Source organism: Mustela putorius, unplaced genomic scaffold (genome assembly GCF_011764305.1).
Source record: "Mustela putorius furo isolate JIRA1106 unplaced genomic scaffold, ASM1176430v1.1 tig00000407_pilon_pilon_pilon, whole genome shotgun sequence".
Lineage (NCBI taxonomy): Eukaryota > Metazoa > Chordata > Mammalia > Carnivora > Mustelidae > Mustela > Mustela putorius.
Window position 1 is genome coordinate 14,858,894 of NW_025421373.1, and position 23,483 is coordinate 14,882,376.

General features: G+C 43.3%; 1 protein-coding gene and 1 pseudogene across 5 annotated transcripts in view; one reads left to right on the plus strand and one right to left on the minus strand.

Annotated features, from left to right (window-relative positions):
* GHR (growth hormone receptor) overlaps nt 1-23,483 on the plus strand; it is a 259,239-nt gene that overhangs the window by 226,941 nt on the left and 8,815 nt on the right. For all 5 annotated transcript variants that reach the window (XM_045079519.1, XM_045079520.1, XM_045079517.1 and 2 more), the window contains 4 exons: nt 1,857-1,986; nt 9,055-9,227; nt 13,927-14,105; nt 23,118-23,283. In XM_045079519.1, the coding sequence (XP_044935454.1) occupies nt 1,857-1,986; nt 9,055-9,227; nt 13,927-14,105; nt 23,118-23,283 (648 nt within the window). The remainder of the gene's footprint in view (nt 1-1,856; nt 1,987-9,054; nt 9,228-13,926; nt 14,106-23,117; nt 23,284-23,483) is intronic.
* LOC101688971 lies at nt 21,815-22,696 on the minus strand (annotated as a pseudogene).

Genomic DNA, 23,483 nt, shown 5'->3' on the forward strand with positions numbered 1-23,483 from the left:
CTCTCTTCGATTGTAGCAGATCCTACATGTCAGTACTCTCAGAGAGGTTTGTAAATGCTGACCACCTAGAGGGCTGAGCACCTGCCCTTGGGACCAAGCAGATCCTATCCAGGCCCCGAAACTCTTGTGAATCTCTTAGTTAATACAGAAAAAGGAATCTCTTACAATGGTGTGACTATGGAATTTCATTAAGACATTCTGTCACTCCCAATATGTATTCTCAGGGCAGAGGACTTATCTGCTACTCAGGATCTCTTGAAGATTCATTTACCTGTGACCAGACAGTTTGGGACAGCAGATGTTCTAAAACGAGGACACATTTCCCCAGCCTGAGCTTTTTGGCTGCATTTATATGGGTATTAGCAGAAGGAGGATGGGGTCTCCGTTTCCCAGCCCCTTATCTTCTTATCCTGCTCATCTTTCTACACGGAATTCCCCTGTCCTCCACTAAAAGAGAAACCCCACAAGGACCAGAACGTTAGTTTTATTTCCTGCTCTACTCTTGGGAGAGGGCCTGGAACAAAGTAGATGTTTAGTGTTTGTTGAGTGGATGGCTGAATGATGGATTTATTTAGAAGGTTTAGAACATCCCATTTGTTAGGATTTTGCTGACAAAGGGGAAAAGAGGCATGTTTTGATTCAGAGCACCAGAAAGGAACCTGGAACTTGCAATTAGGGGTTTTTATGTGTTTGGCTGCCTGCTATTTATTTCTAAATTGTGTTTTAAAGTGTTCATAAAGATACGTAAAATCTGAGAGTCTCCCTGTTGCCTAGAGATGAGAGCTTTAGATCAGAGAACACAAATATATTACGTTTACAATCTAACGGAAGACTAATCCCGTAAGGAGGAAAAAAAGAAAAAAGAAGCTTGACCACCTCCCAAATGGCTGTGGAAATCAGAGAACAATGAAAAATGATATACAAAAAATCTGTTTTTGCCTCAGACTTGTCTGCTGCAAATTTCATCCATGTGGAGGTGTTTGGGCTAATAGCCTAACACTAGGAGGCAATCACCGCTTCCCAAATAAGAGTTGACACATAAGTATGCAGAAGTTTTTCAGTCATCATCTACCTAATGGGTATACTGGCTGAATCTTTTTAAAGAATGCAAACATAAGTGGCTCTTTATTTAAATAAATAAATAAAATACATAAACCATAAAAGGAGGAAAGGCCCCGTAGTGGATGCCATGGTCCCAGGCCATATCCCTTGTCCCATCTGATACTAGTGCCTGCATCTGGGGCTCACGGCCACCATCGTGCACATTGCCACGTCCCCTTCAGGAGCCCGTCCAGGCTTTTCCCAAGCAAGTCACGCGAGGTCTTCAGCCCATGTGTGGGTGTGCCCTAGAAGGTCTCGGGCATGAACGCCTCCAGGGCAGCCCCCAGGCAATGGAGGGTGGGCGTGAGGAGGACAAACACCGCAGCCTCCCCTCCTTCTCTAGAACACACTCCACACTCTACAGATTCTCCCAGAGGCCTCTGTGGAGGTCCCCTGGCTGGCCACTGTGGGAGCCCCCTGGACAACATGCATTGTTGGCAGTCCTCCCTCCCCTTCCCTCTCTCCCTGGCCCTACTTCCTGTTCCGGCGTCACTTTCCAAATAAGCCCTACCTCTAGTTCTGGTTTCTCCAACAGGCCCTAAAAATAATGTTTGACATAAAGACAAAACAGTTTGTCCCTGGAATCGAGAGCTGACAGAGAAATGACTGGCATACAACGAGCTCAGAAACCACAACCCAGGAAAACCGTGTCTCTAGAGGAAATGGTTCTTCTTTACCACTTTACGTGTGAGTTTTATTAGGACCAGACCTGGCCCTCCTGATTTCATGCGTTGCCTTTTCTGTTTATTCTGCAGATTCTTCTGGGAAGCCTCAGTTCACCAAGTGCCGTTCACCTGAACTAGAGACTTTTTCATGCCACTGGACCGATGGGATAAATCATGGTTTGAAGAACCCAGGATCCATACAGCTGTTCTATATTAGAAGGTGCAATCTTCATCCTTCCTGACTTTTCCCTCCATAGACTTTCAGATGAAAGTTTACTGAGTTGCAGTGGTGGACATGTGATGACTTAAATGTGTACATTTATTCAAAAAGTATTAATTAAGCCTTTACTACGTGTTGGGGACTATCTAGGGCACCAGAGATACAACGCCAATTGCAAAAAATTTAGAGACCCTGGCCTCGTGGGTGTCACTTCCAACAGGAGAAGACAGACCATAAAAAATTAAAAATAAATAAATGTCAGCTGGTAATATGGGTTATTAAGAAAAGTAAAAGCCAGAGGATAGGAAGTGTCCACACTGTGAATGAGGACATGCGTGTACATGAGAGTGTCTGAGGATGAGTGTGAGTATGAATGAGGGTACGTGTCAGTGGGTAAAAGTGTGAATATGCATGAGTGTGTGTGTGAAGTGTGTGCAAGGGTGAGTGTGTGTGAGAAGGTGTGGAAGCAGGTCCATGGAGGTGCACAAGGATGTGAACATATAAGTGTATATGAGAGAGCAAATACACGGAAGTATAGATAAGCGTGTCTGTGTGTGGGAATGTGTGCGTGTGTGTAGGGAGCTTGGGTGAAACTTTAGATGAGCAGCTCACGGTGGGCCTTGCTGATGTGTTGTGTTATAGGAGAGACAGAAGTGAAGTGAAAGAGGCCCATAGGAATGTCTGCGGCGGGGGGGGGGGGGGGGGGGAGACTACAGGAGAGGAAATTACTGGTGCAAAGGCCCTGAGGCTGATCTGTTTGAAGAAAGCAGGAGGCCTGCATGAATGGCACAAGATAAAAGGGACGTGACTTTAGAAGAAGTCAAAATATTAGCCAGAGAGGCACCTGGGTGGCTCAGTGGGTTAAGCCTCTTTCTTCAGCTCAGGTCATGATCTCAGGGTCCTGGGATCGAGCCCCACATCGGGCTCTCTGCTCAGCGGGGAGCCTGCTTTCCCCTCTCTCTCTCTCTCTCTCTCTCTCTCTTCCTACCTCTGCCTACTCGTGTTCTGTCTGTCATAAATAAATAAAATCTTTAAAAAAAAAAAAAAAGTTAGCCAGAGCCAGACTGCCATGGCTAGGCCTTGAATTTGACTTTAGCTGTGGTGGACTTTGAGAAGACATGTATGTTTTAAAAGACTCAGCTTGGTGTTTATGTAGAAAACAGACCATGTTCCTATTAAATTAGTGATACTCAGTAAGGAATTATAATAGTTTTCTATTCCATTTTGACTGGTTGTCTTGTAAAATAACAGAGGAAGAGTGAAACAAAGATCTCTCGATATAATCACCATCCAGCTTGTTTCTTTCTGACCCCTCACCTGGAATTATTTCCATTTCTGTTTACTCTTGTGTTGTACCTTTTTGCCTTTTCTAAGTTTTAGATTCAAATACTTTGTCCCTTCCTCTTTTCCACCCAACCCCCAGGGAAGGCCTAAGCCAAGAAGCAAGGTTAGCCGGGGTGGGAGTGTTCATCAGTCCAAGGCTGATGCCGTCTACCCCTGGCAGGAGTGTGGAAGCAGAGGAAAGATGCAGGGAGCAGCTAAAGACACAGGCTCAGGTCCAACACACGGCATCTCGGCCTAACTCTGGCACTCGCTGAGGAACGCCAGGCAAAGTAGTCCGTTCACAACTCAGACGCCTCATTTGCGAAACGGAGGTAGTAGACCTTGTCTCATGGCTTCTTGTGAGGGTCTTATTGGATAATACATGAAAAACACTTAGCGTCGGGCTTGGCCCAGCCTATGTACTCAAGAAATGGTAGCTGCTGTGATTATTGGTGATATGGTGACGATTTAAAATGGTAAAGATAAAGAAATCCAATTCCTGGGCTACAATAATTACTTCTGATTCTTTCTGGCTAATGATTATGGGTCTTCTAAGGCTGTTGTCAGTGCAAAACTGGGTCCTCGGTTTACAAATAAATGCCCTGAGTTAGCAACTCCTGCTGGCCTTCCCCACTTCCCAGGTGTGAGGGAGGTTACTTGGCTGTGCCCCAGAGGGCACACAAATAATGACATGGCTGGGCACCAAAAGCACTTTTTTTCTTTTAAGGCTGACGCTACAGAGAGGTAGGGATGGCGAGATTATGCTGGCTTGGGGAAATGCATCTGGACGGGAAGCTTTTATGATTGTAACACTTTGAAATATCTGCTGAGTAGACTGTTAAATGGAGAGAGATTTCAGAGGTACAGAGAGCCGGCGCAGTGAGAACAAATTTGTGTGTGTAGTAAGGAACAAAACTGAAGAGAGAGAGAGCAGAGTCAGACCCATGTTATGAAAATGGGTTATTACCAACCATAATAGTCACCTAATCTGAACTTGAGCCAAAAGATAAACCCAAAGGTATGAAGCCCTCACAAATATCTATTTGTCCCTTACTTTCTTCCATCCAGGTCACGTGCCTTTGCCTCCAGGCCTCCTCTGCACACCTGGGCCTCTGAGCAGACCTAGTCCGAAGCCAGGCTCTATGCTAACAGAGATGCCACAGAATGTGTGAACAGGTGGAGGGCAGATCCCAGCGTATTTGGAAGGATGTCATTAATTGTTGCCTTAGTGCGGATTGGGATCCCAGGGAAGAGCACTGTCCCATCTTCAAGCCGCCAAGCACAACCTCATGATGAGAGCCAGCCCCAACTTGCAAAATCAGCATTTTGTGTTTTCTCTACAAAAATATAATTATTCTATCTAGCCAAAATAGCAGAAGCCTTCAGCCCGGTTTATCTAGGAAGGGTAGAATCCAAAGAGCTAGGATGTCAGGCCCAGACTGCACCAGCGAGTACACAAACGTGTCAGCCTTCACACCGGCTCCTGGTGCAAAGAGAACCAAACAGGTGTGCTTTCTGACTTCTCAGTCAGGTCCCAGAAGTTCTCAGAATTCAGGTCCCAGGCAACTCCCGGAACTATAGAATCCCATGTGTCCCTCTTCCCGGACACATGAAGCCGGGACAGGATTTCATCCAGAACTGGAGCAGGGGGAAACAGGAAGCGTTGGCAAAGGGGCCCGTGCACTGGGCTTTCAGTTTACCAGCCTGGCCTTGGTAACTAAAGCACAAAGGAGCCTAACCACATCAGGCTGTCCACTGGGCGGGCCTGGAGGCAGCCATGCGCGTGGCTCTTTGCTGCTGGCCAGGAGAGCTGGCTGACACAGAGCTGCCTCTCCCGCCCAGTCATGGCTGCCTTGCCGGGCCTAGTCTCACTGCTGGGAGAAGACTCCGCCTGAATGACATTGTAGGCCCTCGGGGAGGCTCCGCCCTCAGCTCCTTGCCTACAGACGCCTTATTGATGAAGAAAGTGGGCACGTGAAGGCTCAGTCCCTAAGACTCTAACCCCCAATTTCTATCATCTCCCACACTCACTCCCCTTAACAAATTATCCTGGCCTATCAAAAGAAAGTGTATTGGGCACCTGGGTGGCTCAGTGGGTTAAGCCGCTGCCTTCGGCTCAGGTCATGATCTCAGGGTCCTGGGATCGAGTCCCGCATCGGGCTCTCTGCTCAGCAGGGAGCCTGCTTCCTCCTCTCTCTCTCTGCCTGCCTCTCTGCCTACTTGTGATCTCTGTCAGATAAATAAATAAAAATCTTTAAAAAAAAAAAAAAAAAGAAAGTGTATTTTCCATGCAAGGTTCCAGGGGAGATAAGAAGGGAGAAAGAGCGCTCTTGCTTTTCCTTTTTTTTCCTAGAGAAAAGATTTAATTTTAAGCCAAAACACATGATCTGTGTGTAATGAAAACAGTTGTCTTTAGAACATAAATGATGTTTTATTATTAGTATTTTTCTTCTAGTTGCTAGATGTAAAAGCATTTGGATGGAAAGTACTTCTTCTGCTCTTTATTCTGATTTTTACCAGTAGTCTCCTTGTACAGCCTTCCTTCCATTTTGCAAGATAGACTAGGAGCAGACCTCGTGCCCTTAACTCTTAGGGGTATGACAAGGAGAAAGTAGTTTCCATAAATTGACTTTGGTTGCCTGCGTAGAAATTCAACTCAGGGAAAGCAAGCCAGAGTCTCTGTTTTGTGAGCCCATTTGTTTGTTTTTTTTCATTGGTGGGTTTTTTGTTTTGTTTTGTTTTGTTTTTGTTTTTGGCTAAATTTAAGAGTTTAAAAATAATTTTTAAGTATTTATTTAAAATAAAATTCAACTTTGGCTAATGAGGGGGAGGGCGCTGGGAGTTGTGTTTTGAACTAACTGTTCCTGTGCTTCAGATAAGTGCTTTAAGTTGTTTGCTCTGTGGAACTAATGGATCTGGAATAATCTAAACAAGGTTTTTCATGCAGTCCCCATGAGGACATGTTGAGGTTGAGAAACCGTAAAACACACAGAGCTAACCTTCCTATTTCAAATCCAAACCTGCTAAGGACTGTAGTATAGCTTTACATTTCAATACTTTTATACTATCAACTATGCTAAATATATTTTTTATCTATTTTATTATGTAAGAGCCTCATTTCTCTGGGAAATCTTGCTAAACCATTCTCTTCAACATACCCTTACTTAGAAAGTCAAGATAAAATAAATTATACTGTAGGTCAATGACCCACCTATCCCTAATTTTTTAATCCTTTTCCTACTACTCTAAACATACACACACACACACACACACCCCTATACATATATACACGAATACACACAAACACACCTACACATCTATACATACACACGTAGACACACATATACACTCATACCACTCACAGTCCCCATCAGGGATAAATCTCCCTCTCATCCAAGGGTATGCAACTTTTCAGAATCTCAGCCAGAATTTAAGCCACAGTTCACTGGCCATGTTAATCCCAAGTTCTTTCCAACAGCTGATGAGCAACTGTGTCAAGGACGCTCTCACACTATACAACTTTCGTCCTAGTGCCAAAGAGACCAGCCTGAGAAACAGCTGTAAAGAAGGAGGCGTGTGTTGTCTCCCAGCTCATCCCTTCCCATAGCCTGTGGTGTCCTTGTCGCTCCTTGCTGCCCAGCACCCGTCCCCGAGGGGGATGCTCACAGACCTCCACACTCTGGCTCACCAGCCCCAAGCACCTCAGCCTACACAAAGTCATTCCTGTCTTCTTCCCCCTCAGCCACAGACCACCTGGCTTTATGTCTCTTTGACTCATAAACCTTGTTCTCAGCTGATACCTCATGAATAATGAGTAAATAATGAAGTACTCACCCAAGTAGCAATTCTAATATAAGAAAAGTTTGCCCATTTATTCCATTGCCCTCATGCTCCTACCTCAACCCTTTTGACTACTCGGTTCCCTCCTTCCTTTCCCTACGCATTAAGCTTTTACCCGTTCTTCAAGATGGCTAGAAACACCACCTCTACTTTGAAGGCTTCTGTGATCAGCCAGAGCAATCATTCCGTCTTCTGAACTTTTAGGGAACCCCATGTGTACTCTGTGCATATAACCCACACTGCTTTGTCATACAGGTTTTCAGTCATGCCTCTGAAGCAGGAGTCATTCCTTAAACACATGTGCATCCTGCATAATGTCCGGCATAGTGTTTTTTATATATAATCAATACTTATTAAATATGAATGGGATGAATACAGGAGACCAAAAAAGAAAAAGTACTCAGATGGTAATTTTGAGTCTCCTTCCGGCCTGAAGATAGGAACGACATCATATTATTAATCATTATATCCACTCAGTGCTGGTAGTGCTGGTGGCAGATGGCATGCCTCTCTAGTACGTATAGAGCAGCCACCCAGAGATGGTTTTCCGGGCTCATGGAGTCAGTCAGTCAGTGAGATGGGACCTGGGAGGGCTGTGTCCCATTCTAGCACACTTGCTCTGTCCTTGCAGGGGTGGCCTTGAGTTGGGGCAATCCTTGGCTTGCTCTGCATTTCTGTTCAGGCCCCCATGGCAGCTGACTGGGCAATTCCCTTTCCCCAAACTCTGCTTTCTCCCCCTGTAAACTTCCAGGCCTCTCTTTTCCATTCAGCTCAGGCCCTGCAGATGTTTTAAGTCATCGAGCACATGATGCTCTCTGGAGAGTGGGGTAGAGATGAATAACTGGATGGCGGAATGTGAACTTGGACATGGGGCTTCTCTGATTTCTTCAGTGTTTTCCACGTGTCTTCTTTCCTCCATGATTTCTTATGTTTGTTTGTTTGTTTCTAGCTGAGCCAAGATGTAGGAAAATATAACCTTGTTTTTTGTAGAGAAAACAAAAATAAAAGGAACCGATAGGCAAACACATCAATTCAATTCGACCTATTCTTGTTTCCATTTTTTTATATTATCGTGAGGTATTCATTCTGCTTACAAAACAGAAAAAAAAAGTGCTTTCTGGGTTTGAAAAGAGTTTTTCATTTCTGGGTTCATGACCTTTTATCTCTTTTAATGGTGGGGAGAAAAAAGCTAGACCATCATGTTTTATAAATGTCACCCTGGAGGTCCAGCACATTTACGATGTTCTCGTGGCTCTTCATGTAGTTAAGGAAAGAAGCCAGGAATATGGGAACGTGTTTGAGACCTGAGGAAGACTCCCCCCAAACATAAGACAGCCCTGGGGAAAGGAAACACAGGGTACGGTGGTTCAGAATAGGGTGATAGACAGTTTTCCACCTCACAGCCCCCCAAATCTCAGAGTCACCCAGTTTGAAGAATGCCGTCGGCATGCCTCCCTAGTCTCTTCCACCATGAGTTGGGGAACCATCCGGGTCCAAAGAGTCATGGTTCTTTGGGAATCTTCACAGTGTGGGTATTAGGCCTCTATAGTGTTTTACTAAAGGATCATTTTAAACCTCCCTAAGCCTTAAAACCCTCATCTGTAAAAGGTGGATAATAAAGGACCTATCCACAAATTACTTAATCTAGGAGCTGGCACATCCTCTGCAGCCAATGCCCAGATGTTTCTGCTATAGTACAAGAACCAATGGCCTCCAGCAGTCTGCAGACCCTGCAGATGAGCCCATGGATGGGATACTTCTTGGAAGTGATGCTGCTAAAACACTTGCTTGCAAAATATTTGTGTTCCAGCTTATTGAATCTATCGAGCACCTCACTTTGACTTAAACCATGGCATGATTTTTGGAACAATTCATCCTTTTTGTTTTTTTTACCCTCCATTTCAGGAACACTCAAGAATGGACTCAAGAATGGAAAGAATGCCCTGATTATGTCTCTGCTGGAGAAAACAGCTGCTACTTTAATTCATCTTATACCTCCATTTGGATTCCCTACTGTATCAAGCTAACCAGCAATGGTGGCATGGTGGATCAAAAGTGTTTCTCCGTTGAGGAAATAGGTAAATCACAGGTTTGTGTTTTATTTGACATGGCTTTAGATTAAATAAGCAGGGAAGCTTCAGTGTCCAAGAGTATTCAAGTAGGAAAACTTCGTCATTGTCATCTAGGTGAATGGAGGTCTACCTCATAGGGCATGAGGTCAGCCAGTGAACAAGAGAGAGAAGGCGGGAGGAATAAAGGTTGGCTCTAACGTAAAACAACCTGGCAGTAAGTGTTGTCAAGAAAAGAATGGGAGCCTGGCAGAGTCTTTTCCTTGAGGAGGTCTTTCAAGCTGGTTTGGGTTCTTGAGTACCATAAGAGACAAACTCAGTGGACTCCTAAGATTCCTTCTTTCCTAATTTTTCAATATGATTGTTATATTCAGATCTGAAATATGTTGACCTTTGATCCCTAACATCACTGTAATAAAAGCCAAGATTTTCTTTCTCACAAAGCATAATAATTCTGGAATTTTATATTTACAGAACAATCCAAAATCAGTTTAAAGACATGTTTATAAGATCTCAAGACAAACATTGGAGATAATCAGAGCTCAATGAGCTAAATGAAAGATGTAGACCAATTATCCCTTGCCCATCGTGTGGACACAAGGGGAAATGAAACAAAACAAAACAAACAACCATAATCGGAATATTTATGTTTATTCTATAATAGTGTAAACAGCAAAATAGAAAGAATGAAAGAAAGACTTTGAGCAGCTTATGTTGGTACTTCAGACTCTCTACCCACAAAATTTCATCTGTTATAGAAATTGCTTGGAGTTTCTCTGAGATGTGCTGTCCTTACACACTTGTGTTTGGTTTCCCAGGCATCAGCAGACTGGAAGAGGCTAAGAGAATGGGGCTAGAAGCTGTAGGCAGAAACAATAAATCTGATAGCCTGTCAAGGAGAAGAACAAGCAGAAAAGAGAACCTAACTGCATAACTTGGAGACACTATTCAGTGTTTGCCCCAGTGTCAATAGACTTAGCTGCTGAGTGGCTAAACCAGTAGTAGTAAGAATATCGGGTCAAGACCCATGTTCTAACCATGTCCCTGCCAATAGCCAGCCCCACTCATTTCCGTGTCTGACTTTCCTGGAAGGCTTGCCATGCCCTGGATTGCTGTGCGGGGTGTGGTGGCTACAGAATGAGTAAGATGTGTTCAAGTAGGGCAGTCAGGAATGTTAAGTAAATAATTGCAGTACTGCGTTTTAGGTGCTGGACTTGAGGTGTGTGGAGGGTGTAGTAAGCCAAGGTAGTGGGCAAAGGTACAATGATTGGGCCTGAGGGATGAAAAGCTGCCCAGAAATGGTGGTAGTTCTCTTGCTCCCTAAAGCATTGGTGCAAGTGCCAGGTATACCAGATGGACTGTGTCTTCCACCAACTACTAAGTTCCAGAAGTGACAAACAACACAGACCATTGAAGGAGCAGTTAGGTAGGCCTGACTGATCAGCCAGAGAAAGCATAAGGAGTCTTGTGTACCCCACAGAAGAATTTAGACTATATTCTACTGCGAAGAGGTGCATTTGAGGATATTTAAGAAGGGAAATGACCTGAGGATAATAACAGCTAACTAATGCTTACAAAGGCCTTACCTGTGGTTCGGTATAATAACCTTTTGAGAGAGGTTCTGTTATAATACCCATTTCACAGATGATGACATTGAGGCTCAGAGCATTTAAAGGCTAACTCGGAGTCAGATAGCTAGTAGGCAGAGCTGAGATTTGAACCCAGGCAAAATAGCTCCAGAGTCCACGCTCTTAATCTCAAAGTTATCCAGTGCCACCTATTGTTACTAATGCCTCCGGGAAATCCATCCTGCTAGAGCATAGAGGGTAGATTGGAGTAACACCGACTAGAGTTAGAGAGGTTAGAAGACTTGGTGATAATCTTTGTGATAATTAAGGCAAAAGGTGGTGATAGGCAGTTACAACCATAGCAGGGAACGAGGGAGGGAGCTAAGAGAGAGAGACCACAAGGAAGGAGGTGAGCCTAGTAGATCTGAAGAAGACAACCACAGGCCTCAGCTTCCCCACGCATTATGTGAGCGTTCTGCTACTACCTCACAGGGCTCATCTTTGGATTTAAAGTACTGTATTAGTAGACATTTGTTGTTCATTCTTGCATTCAGCAAATATTTATTGAGTCCCTTCCTTGGGCCAGGTACATTTCTAGGAGCCAGGAGCAGAAAATGTCTCCTCCCTTCCTGGGATTTTATCTCAGTGTAGAGAGAGACAATGCTCTGAGGAAAAATGACATAGGGAGGGAGGAGAGGAGTGCAGGAGAGGTTGTAGTTTTAATAGAGTCATCAGAACTGGCTTTGCTGAATAAAGAAAAACTTGAGAGAACAATGTGTCCATCTGAGGGATGGACCCTACAGCAAGAGGGCACAGCAAGGATAAAGCTCCTGTGGTGGGAGCATTCCCTTGCTCACTCGGGAAATGGCGCAGTGAGGAGGGAGCTGGTACAGAGTGAGCAAGGAGGGGCATGTAAGAGGCCACTTCTGAGGGATCTTTGAGGTAAAGCTATAGCACGCATGAAGCCATTGGACAACTTTGGCTTTCACCTGGAGTGAGAGAGGAAGGCTTTGGAGGATTGAAATGAGTGATATGGTCTAACTCAAGGGTGAAAATAACCAGTATGACCAGTATATTGAGGAGGGTATTGAGAATAGAGTGAAGGAGGATGGGGACCCCAGGAGAAGACCACCTCCGAGGCTAACGCAGTGATATGGGCAAAAAAGCATCATGGCAGGACTGGGTTGTGGAGGTGAAGGTGGCGAGCAATGGTTGGACTCCAGGACCGTCTTCAAAGTACAGCTGAGAGAATGTGGGGGTGGTGAGGGAAATGATGCATCAAGGAAGAGCTCACTCATTTCATCCTGGGCACCTGGAGGAATGGACCCACCATTGACAGAGAAAGGGAAAGTGACAGAGGAGTGCATTCTGAGGAGGGGACCGGGGCTGCCTAGGGATGTACTCAGTCTCGGATGCTTTTGCAACATCTTAGGGGAACTGTGGACAGCACTTGGCAGGATGTATAGAGGGAAGGGGGAGGCTGTTATTTTGCTTCTAACAGTGGTACAAGCCTTCCCAAAAAGAACCATGTTCCAAATCTTCTATTTAAAATAGAAAGGAGAGTTTTTAAGATGAAACATGAGTAGTAAGTTGAGATTTTCCCATCGAAAACATTTATATGTTTTGGTCTCTTAAAGGGTTAAGCTTCAGTTATCAGAATTCCTCCATCCCCAACAAATCCGGACGGGCAAAGCATGACTGTCCTGACGGTGCCATATGCAGCTCAGCTAATCTGAATATCCGTCTGATTTAATTTCCAAAAGTGATCATTATTAGTCATATTTGGATACCCTATTTTTTTTGTGTCCACTCTGCAAGGGCCAATATCACACTCCTTTACAGTAAGGACTGTTTTCACTCTGGTTGAGTGCAAGAGCTTCCCCTTTGGGAAGAGCTCCTCTTCCCAAAGAGCTCCTCACACTTACATGTGTAGGCAATTCTCTGGCCAACCTAGAGATCCCGACTTGGCAACGCTCTAGGTGACCTTGTAGACATGGTAAAAAAGAAAGTAAATTTTACTCTGTATCTGCAAGTGACTTTTGAGTAAATTTTACTCTGTATCTGCAAGTGACTTTTGAAAACATCAGTACTGAGACCCAAGGAGAATAATTCATGGGGAACTATCTAGAATGTAAATTTGGATATAGCTCCTAGCTTTGGAATCCATATTTCTTTCTCTTCATCAGGCTTTGGGAAGTTGTAGTCTCTGCAGTCCTGATAAGCAGAATACAGGTGATTTACTAGAGAATGTACCGTATGTCAGTAGAAACCAAGCAAAATGCTATTCCAGATTGTTCGCATGTGGTTAAGTAAGAGACAGAAAACCCTGACTCATCACTGTTTGAGAGAAGAGCACAGTGCCTTCTTAGATCTGAAAAAAAATCATCACACGTAGCTAGGAAGACAACAAACTAAGGAGCATTAGCTGAGTGTTTGGAAGGATTGTTCTAGTAGCAATACAGAAATTAATAAGACAAGATCCTTGCCCTAGGTAATAAACAATTTGGAATAAAAAAGATTTCTCTATCCCTCGTTCCGAAACAGCCCCATTTTTAAATACTCTAGGTCTTAACTCAGTTTCTAGTTACATTGAATTCCACTGCCAAAATCCCAAAGCATTAATCCTATCAAGGCTAAAAGAAATGTAGGGGGCACCTGGATGGCTCAGTGGGTTAAGCCTCTGCCTTCGGCTCAGGTCATGACCCCAGGGTTCTGGGATGGAGCCCGTACTGGGCTCTCTGCTCAGCAGGGAGCCTGCTTCCCACCCCCCTCTGCCTGCCTCTCTGCCTACTTGTGATCTCTCCCTCTGAAATAAATAAATAAAATCTTAAAAAAAAAAAAAAAAAGAAAGAAATGTAAGTCATGGCAAATCCTCAAGAAAAATTTGGGGTCAGATTTTAAACTTGAAAAGGAATTTTTCTGTGTAGGGGTTTTCTTCAAAGTTAAAAACAGATCATACTCTAGTCAAAAAGAAGTGATACTCTCTAATACAATGAGAGTATAATAAGACTATTGGAAGAATTAAGGGTATGAATAATAAAAATGCATAAAGTAATTGGTCTTTCAGAAGAAAGCCATCCATCAAAGGAAGCTGTACCTGTCCATGTCTCTGTGCCCTAACTCTCTGTTAAAATGCACAGTGCAACCGGATCCACCCATCGGCCTCAACTGGACTTTACTGAACGTCAGTTTAACGGGGATTCATGCAGATATCCAAGTGAGATGGGAACCACCACCCAATGCAGATGTTCGGAAGGGATGGATAGTCCTGGAGTATGAACTGCAGTACAAAGAAGTAAACGAGTCCCAGTGGAAAATGGTAAGATATTCTCCCATATGACATTTATTTATTTATTTATTTATTTATTTATTTATTTATTTTTAAAGATTTTATTCATTTATTTGACAGAGAGAAATCACAAGTAGATGGAGAGGCAGGCAGAGAGAGAGAGAGAGGGAAGCAGGCTCCCTGCCGAGCAGAGAGCCCAATGCAGGATTCGATCCCAGGACCCTGAGATCATGACCTGAGCCGAAGGCAGCGGCTTAACCCACTGAGCCACCCAGGCGCCCCTTCCATATGACATTTAAAAATGCTTCATCTTTTCTCTTTCGTTGTATCAACACCTCTCTCATTTACCATTAGACTGCCTTTTGACCTCAGGTCACATGTTCATGCTATAGACTCCATATTTTCTTATTTGAGGAAAACAGGCATAATCAGACATAATCAGTAAAATATATTCTTGGTGTGGGAGGCCGCAATAAGGCTTGAGACGAGGACCAAACCAGGCCCCGACTTGTGCCTCCTTTAAAGTCTGAATAACCTAACAAAAGGTTTAGGACAGGAAAAGTTGAGTAGCACTGAGAAAGGGTCTGTGCTATGTGTTGTTTGCTCGCCTACGTGACTTCCCACACGCTTGCTAAACAAATGAGGACAAGTTGGTTGGGGTCCTAAGTTCATGGCTGGTCCTTGCGGCCGTAGTTCAGCCCATAAATTACTTTCAGGTTTGCTGTATCAATACAGAACAATTGTACTGGCCTCAGCCATTTGGCGTCACGAGGTCTGCTTAAAGTCAAATGTGAAACTTATTATGGGAACTCGTGGTTGTTTAACTAGACACAGATGTATTGCTTCTCCTATTATCACTATATATATGGCCTTAATGCTTTGAATAAACTTAGCACTGTTGGACATTCTCCTTAGTGCTCCTCCTGCCCCCATCTCTCTGCTTCTCGAGTTCTTTTCTTCATCCTCTTACCCTCACGTTCCTGGTCAATTTGTCGCGCCAGCCGCGACATCTTGGGATTCTGCCCAATACCAGATGCTTACATGGAGCTTCTGTGGGAGCCTAAGGAAGGAAAGGAAAACGATCTCCCCACTCATCCTCAGGACCCTGTTTACTCTAGCCACTTAAGCTATCTTTGGGGATGTGGCTGAACGTGGAAAGAGTCATGATCAAGGTCAACCGTGAGTTATGGCTAGATATTCTCCCACAGTTTTCGTTGCTACTACTTAGAAGACCCCCCATTAATGCTAGTTCATAAGTGACTCCAGGAGGGAAACAGAGGAAGGGAGTTTGTCCCCTAAAGGTTTCAGAAGAATGTTTTGTTACATATTTCAGGGAAGAATCAAACTAAGAGGTTTTTATATAGGTGAGGAGCATGGTGGTGGTCGATCTCTGAACACCTTACCTCCTTGACAAATATATGAGAACTAGGCACTTAGATAGGTTCCACATGGCACACAGGTAGGAGAAAAACAGGATTATCTTGCTGCTCCCAATATAACTCATTCTAAACCAGTCTAATCACAGAGTCGTAACCCTGGCCAAGCCAAGTGGTTTCTGGCCAGTCAGCAGGTCTTGCCCTGTGGCCTGGCAAATTCACTCCCAGAATTTTGAGACACAAGCTATTGTCTGTTCAGGGATCTGTTGGAGAAGAAGCCAGTTTTGTCATTAAAGTTAAGTTTGGAGCAACTGTGAACATACCAGGCTTTGAGGTGCTGTTTCTAGCATCATTTTAATTTAGATATCTGTTCCATTAACTTAAAAAAGCCCAGTTGGTTGTTGAGTCAAATAAGACTTTTTTTTTTAAGTTTTATTTATTGATTTGATGGAGAAAGAGAGTGGACGTAGGGAGAGAAGCAGGCAGAGGCAGAAAAGGGAGAAGAAGGCTTCCCACCGAGCAGAGAGCCCAATGCAGGGCTTGATCCCAGGACCCTGAGATCATGACCTGAGCCAAAAGCAGATGCCCAACTGACTGAGCCACCCGGGCGCCACTCACATAACACTCTTAATCTCAGGAAACAAACTGAGGGCTGCTGGAGTGGAAGAAGGAGGGAGGGAAGGATGGCTGGGTGGTGGACCTTGGGGAGGGTAGGTGCTCTGATGAGCACTGTGAAATGTGTAAGCCTGATGAATCACTATACCCCTGAAACAAATAATACATTCCAAACCGCAGTGACCATCACCATGCTCACCAACCCCGTGCGCTTATGGCAATGGGGAGAAAGCCAGCCCCACATTAGAATGGTCTTGATGAAGCTGCACATTTTATTAATGTTATTAAATCTCAACCTTTGATGACCTAGCTTTTTAGTATCCTGGGTGACGCATGTCAGGGATGCATAAGGCACTTCTGCAGGGTGCTGAGCTGCCCACAGTTGTCTTAGCAAGACACTCAGGTGGCTGAGTTGCCAGCAAACCGGCTGCTTTTTTGCACGGGACACCATTTTATCTGGAAAGAACAACTGATAAACTAATAGATGGTTATTCATAATGAAGTTGGCAAAGACTTGGCAAACATGTCTTAAAGAAGAATGAGGTGGGCTTATCAATCCAAGAAAAACAGTCAACCAGTAGTTGTTACCAATGAACTTGAGCTTTCAAAGGAAAATTGGAGTTTGGGAAGACTTGCATCAGACCTGAGCTTGAGAGTTTTCCAAGTCCTTGAAGACTTTTCCTGACAAGATGGATGGTGATATGAGCTAGAGTGATTTTTTTATATTATATGATAAAACATGTGAACATTTAGAAAATTTACATAACTCAAAGATCCAGTATTTTTCACTGAGTCATTTCCAAATGAGTAATATGTGATGTAACCAAAGTCATGAGTAAGGAAATGATCCATCCAAAGTGCTAGGTGGAAAGGTACAATGGCCGCTTTGATTGGGTTCAGCCGACAGCAGTGTTCCCACCATAGATACAGACCTCAACCCAGTGAAAAAGACAAATAACTTTTCAGTATTAACATGAAAACAGTCTTGACCTTGCAGACTCCCTGAAAGGGTCTCAAGGATCCTCAGGGGTTCCGCAAGTTCACACTCTGAGAACTGCTCTCTGGAGCACCTTGCACTGCCTTACGCATAGTAGGTATTTCAATATCTAATTGCCGAATAAACATTTGACTGAAACTTGAGGTTAGGAAGTCTTTTTTAAAAAATTAAAATAGAGGGGCGCCTGGGTGGCTCAGTGGTTTAAACCTCTACCTTCAGCTCAGGTCATGATCTCAGGGTCCTGGGATCGAGCCCCATATCGGGCTCTCTGCTCAGTGGGGAGCCTGCTTCCTCCTCTCTCTCTGCCTGCCTCTCTGCCTACTTGTGATCTCTGTCTGTCAAATAAATAAATAAAATCTTTAAAAAGAATTAAAATAGAATGTATTAGGGTGGGAGGTTGGGGGAACCAGGTGGTGGGTATTGGAGAGGGCCTGGATTGCATGAAGCACTGAGTGTGGTACAAAAACAATGAATACTGTTATGCTGAAAATAAATTTAAAATTTTTTTTAAAATAGAATGTATTAAATAATGGAGATTACTTGAAAATAAAATCTTAAGAAGAAAAAGAAGAAAAGCCACAGTTATTTGAAAAGGCTATTAAAATATCCCATCTTGGGGTACCTTTGATAACCTAGCTCTTTAGTATCCTGGGTGACGCATGTCAGGGATGGGCGCATAAGGCACTTCTGCAAGGTACTGAGCTACCCACGGTTGTCTTAGCAAGACACTCAAATGGCTGAGTTGCCAGCAAACCAGCTGCTTTTTTGCACGGGACACCATTTTATCTCGAAAGAACAACTGGTGGTTCAGTCAGTTAAGCATCTGCCTTCAGCTCAGGTCATGATCCCAGTGTCCTGTGATGGAGCCCCACATTGCCTCCCTGCTGGGCTGGGAGCTTGTTTCTCCCTCTCCCTCTGCCTGCTACTAGCCCTGCTTAGTACCCTCTGTCTCTGTCAAATAAATAAACAAAACCTTGAAAATAAATAAATAATAAAATAAAATATCCCACTTTTTCTTCACTATGTATCTGTGTGAGACCAGATCCTATTCAATGCACTTCAGCCAAAACAACACAACAGATGTAACGCAAATTTAATAGAGAAGCAGATGTGGCTCATTTTCTCATAGTCTATTCCTCGCCTTGTCTTCTCACAAGACTTTCAGGATCAAACGATTCCTAGCCAAGAAACAAAAGCAGAATCATCCCATTCCCTGTTGGATTTGGATGAAAATTGGTAAAATCGGAGAAGAACCAAGCTGTGTCTCTAAGGGATCATGCACATGAGACGGCTCCCCTGTTTCTGCAGTGTTCCTATCCTGTTACTCTGTAAACAGCTCTACTACCTGAACAATAGGCATGTTTTATCAGGGAAATGATTTTTCTCTGTTACTATTCTTCTGCTGCAGTAGGTTGATTCAGTAATAAATACGTGCAACCCTTTGTTAGGAAACAAACAAAAACACAGAAGCAGATGCAAAACTACAGCCATCTGGTATTAAGCCAGCCATTAAAGAGACTGGTCCAAGTGTAAAAATGCAAAACAGTGTCTTTCTCCTCACAAAATTCTATGTGGTTTTTGAGAATACACTCATTTTCTTAAAAAATCAATTTAACATTATTTTAATTTTAAAATTTTTGTTTCAGTTTCTAAGTGGTCAATAGTGATAAGTATAACCCAAATAAACCAAAATCTTTGGGCTTCTCAGTAATTTTTGGGGGTGTAAAGGAATCCCGAAACAAAAAGTTTGACCGTCTAGGGAAGGCAAGGATGTGAATCCAAACGTCAGCATTGATAGATTTACTGATGATAGTTTCAACCCTGAAAGTCCAGTGATCTAGCTGTGTTTCAGTTGATGCACGGGTTCAAAGCTTGCACCAGCCCAGGTCCCTGGGAGCATAGGACTTAGTCATTGGCCATTCAAGTCTGCATCCCAGCTTGGTTTTGTCGCATTTTTTATCACCTCCCTGCTGAATCTCATTAGATTGTCCAAAGGGGTCGGTTAACTTCTACTTCACTTAACTTTCATAAGTGAAGTTACATCCTCTTGGCATTTCTTATAGCGGTCTCAGACAGAGTTGTCGTGAACACCAAGAGTTCATCTGTAAGCATTGAGCTCTGCTGAAGAAATTTACACTCTAATTGGTTTATGAGCACAAGTGCCATAAGCTCAAAGAACAAGTGAAGTTTGTAAGTGGAGGGGGGAAAGTTACTGTTTGTTGCTTCTTTTTTTTTTAAGATTTTATTTATGTATGTATTTGTCAGAGAGAGAGAGAACACAAGCAGGCAGAGGCAGAGAGAGAGAAGCAGGCTCCCCACTGAGCAAGGAGCCTGATGTGGGACTTGATCCCAGGACCCTAGGATCATAACCTGAGCCGAAGGCAGTGGCTTAACCAACTGAGCCCCCCAGGTGTCCCAACTGTCTGTTGATTCTAATCAGAATCCAAGTTACCACTGACAATGTAGAATTTTATATCACTGTGCCTTTTTTTGAATTAAATGCATTTGGAATATAAAAGCGATACTAATGACGACATAGTTGTTCCCAGCTATTTACCTGCTAAATCAAGTTAAGAATGTATTTTTTGAAGAAGAAGAAGTAATGGGTGACAAAGAACTGTCCACACTGTATGGGCCATCTCCCGAGCACCCAGTCTATACCCGGATTGTGCTGGGCTTTGGAAATGCAAAGATAATGAAGGCACTGTTTGCTTCAGGGAATCTGCAGTGTAATATAGAAATTTTCACGGTGTAATACAAGTGTAAGAAGTAATCTGAGATGTGACTGTCTGTCAGGACGAAGTAGGAAAATGTGCCAAAAGCGACATCTTAGAATATCAACAGTCCTTGCACTGAGCATGGGCTGAAGGAGCCCACCCTCAAAGGCAGGTAGCAGAGTTCAGTAGGGGCCGTGTAAATGGAATCAGGTTTAGTGTGGCTGCTTTGGAGGGTGGAGGGAAGATAAAGAGGGGGCCAGAGATCAAATCACTGAGGTCCTCTTTTTGGTTTTGTTATTAATGAAATCTGTAATGAAATAATATTGGTTACAATAACAGAAATTAGGGCTTCAAAACTGGACACCTATGTTTTAAAAAAATATTTAGGGAATGCTTTAAAAAAAACCATCTTAGGCATGCAAATATAACATATGTTAAGACACTTCAGGGGCACTTGGGTGGTGCAGTTGGTTACACGGTGACTCTTGGTTACCACGGAGGTAATGATCTCAGGGTTGAGGTCAAGCCCCGCATCGGGCTCCATGCTCAGCCCAGAGTCTGCTTGGGTCTCTCTCTCTCTCTCTCTCTCCCTCTGCCCCTCCACATCCCCCGCAACGTGAGCTCGCTCATGCACACACTCAAGCTCTCTCTCTAAAATCAATAAATAGGGGTGCCTGGGTGCCTCAGTTAAGCCTCTGTCTTCAACTCAGGTCATGGTCTCAGGGTCCTGGGATTGAGACCCACATCAGGCTCTCTGCTCAGCAGGAAGTCTGCTTCCCCCTCTCTTTGTCTGCCTCTCTGCCTACTTGTGATCTCTCTCTTTCTGTCAAATAAATAAAATCTTTAAAAAATAAAAATAAATATTTTTTTTCTTTTTTTTAAAAGAAGCTTCAATGAAAGATACAAACTAACCATCCTATAGTATACCTGGGAAAAAATAGGAAACTGAGATGAAAGTAAATTTATTTTAGAAGCTGCAGGCCCAGTCTCTGACTTAAAACAAATTATAAGAATCCTCTTAATGTGAAAACTCCATGCTGTTGAAAATACAAGCTTTCCTCATTTTCTGTAAATGGGAGCAAAGTGTTCTATCTGAAAGCATACGAAAAAGCCATATTGAACACCTGCTTTGAGTATTTGATTTGAAGGAAAACACTTTCATTAGTTGGGCCTACCTCTTTCATAGCCTTATATCTTCAAGGTCTAATAGTCATACTACCCTTCCCCTGGAAGGTAAAAGAATGTCCTGACCTTAAGGGTGGTGGGACCTGGATTGTTATTACCAAGGACTCTAGGGACATTTCTTTGCAAATTTTGAATAGCAGTCCATTTGAGGTAACTTTAAGCCCTCTCGAATAAGCAGAATAGGTATATAGTTGCTTCTGATAGAATAATACAGACAATTATGGTTTTTCTAAGACCCTTTCTCACTCTGTGATCTTCTGAATGACTACCCAGAATTTCCAAAGAACAAACTGTGCATGTGTGTATATATTTGACTATGATTTGTTTTGGTGTGGCAATATATTTTTTTTTCCTGCTCTTATGTCTTTGTACAAAATTATATTGCAAAGGGTAAGCACCATTGCTATAATTTTCTTTATAGTTCCAACATGCTCCATAATAATTCTATTATACTTTGATTGTATAGAATATTTGATAGCCTAGTACAAAGATAACAGCTACATTTCTTTAAACAAGTCTGTTATATCTTTGGGTTTATACCAGAATAACTTTGAGGACTGTGATCAATGTAGCAGAATGTTTCTTTACAAAGTTATTTGCCCTGAGCTTCCTTTAAATAGCAAACTCCTCCAGTGTGTCTTATTTTTTTCCTGTTAGAACCTTGAATTCTGAATTTGTTGGTGCTTCAAGAAAAGGGCTTTGCCCATAATTCATGGTGCCCTGAACTTACAACACCGACTTGCATTTGGCCAATTAGGAACATGGCCAAATTGCACTTTTCTTGGGTCTATTCAGTTAATAAATGACACTTAACTGATGGTTTCTTTCATATAATGTTTAACAAGACTCCTAAGTTGCACTGATTATGCCCTCAGAGATGAGAGATCGATGATTAATTCAGGTGAGCACCTCTGAGAAGATTTGTCAGCTTCCTGTGCCACTCTAGCCAGATTTTCTGGAAAACCTTGGGAAATGACTGGAATTCCCCACCAATCTGAGATTGCAGATGAGTTTTCACAACATTAACTGGGAAAAACAAGATTCCCAACGTAGTGCCAGCAGACCTCCACAGACAAAATCATTGTCCAAATGAGCACTCTGAGTCATGGCAATCAGCAGATGTTCCTTAATGGGACTTCAAAAGCTGAAGAAAAGGATACTGCTGAATCCATTAGGGAAAAGAACAGGTACCAAGCCTCGATAATATTCTCTCATTCCATGGCATCTGAGTGCCTTAAAAACCTGGTAAGTGTTTGTAAATTTGTCATGATGTTTGCAGTCTTGAAGCAATGTCTGACCTCTTTCCAATGGAGTAAAAATTGCTTCTGTTGTCCCTGAAAGGACTGCAGCCACACGAGGGGTTGCTGACTCAGGGGTACAGATGTGCTTTTGGAGAAAGCAAGATAAGTCTTCCGTCAGACCAACCTAAGTGCCAGGGTGGTGGTCTTCTGCATCAGTGGGGGAAGGATTTCTCGGTACAAGTTTCAAAAGCCCTCCCTCCACAACTGAAGCACTGGGTCCCGGGCTTGGATTCCATACAGCTGCTGCTTAAAGAACAACTTCCACGTGGGAGATGTGATTGTGGCATTGTTGAAAGCCACACAGTGGCCACACAAGTAATGTGTCATTTCACCAACATTTGCAACAGGAGGTGACAGATCTTGTTTTGAAGGTATTAGGATGGGTGGGCTTTTTTTCAGGAGCTTCTGAATCCACCATGTGGCTCAAGAGCTTTCTACTTTGTGGAGGATATTTTTAACCTTTAACACCATCTGGGTCTGGTGTTTGGAGGGATGGTAGTTTTTTGATAACTTGCTCACCGTCTTCCATTGTTACTGGTCTGTTAGGTTCTTCTGCGGTCAGTTTTGATCCTGGATTTGCTGAAATATCCAGGCTCCATGACAGTCTTGACACAGAAAGAAAAATAGAATAGCCAACGGCAGCCATCTTTCTACTCGATCATGCTATTGCGGCGGCTGCGCAGGTGCTGACCGTGACCAACACCCAACAACCCCCCCCAACCAAAAGTGCATTTTAAAATATCTACTTTACAGAATTCATTTTGAATACAAATGTAGAAACCGCTTAGTAGAGTTTATTGTGTCAAGTTGTTGTCTCACTAACCCATCGGTTTTATATTTTGTCTTGAAAGATGGACCCTGTACGGTCAACATCAGTTCCCGTTTACTCGTTGAGGCTAGACAAAGAATATGAAGTGCGTGTGAGATCCAGACAACGAAATTCTGAAAAGTACGGCGAGTTCAGTGAGGCGCTGTATGTAGCACTTCCTCAGATGAGCCCATTTGCATGTGAAGAAGGTAAACGATTTAAAATGTCAGCTGTCGTGGCTTTTGTCTATTAATAGAGTAATACATTGCCTGCGTTTCAGGGTGTTCAGATGTCAGGGTGAGAAACCTCAAGTTCACTCTTTTTAACAGATACTGTTCATTACAAAAATGGGAGGAGAACTTAGTCTGTGATGATTCGATTCAGGGGATGTCCAGGGGTGGGTGTAGGT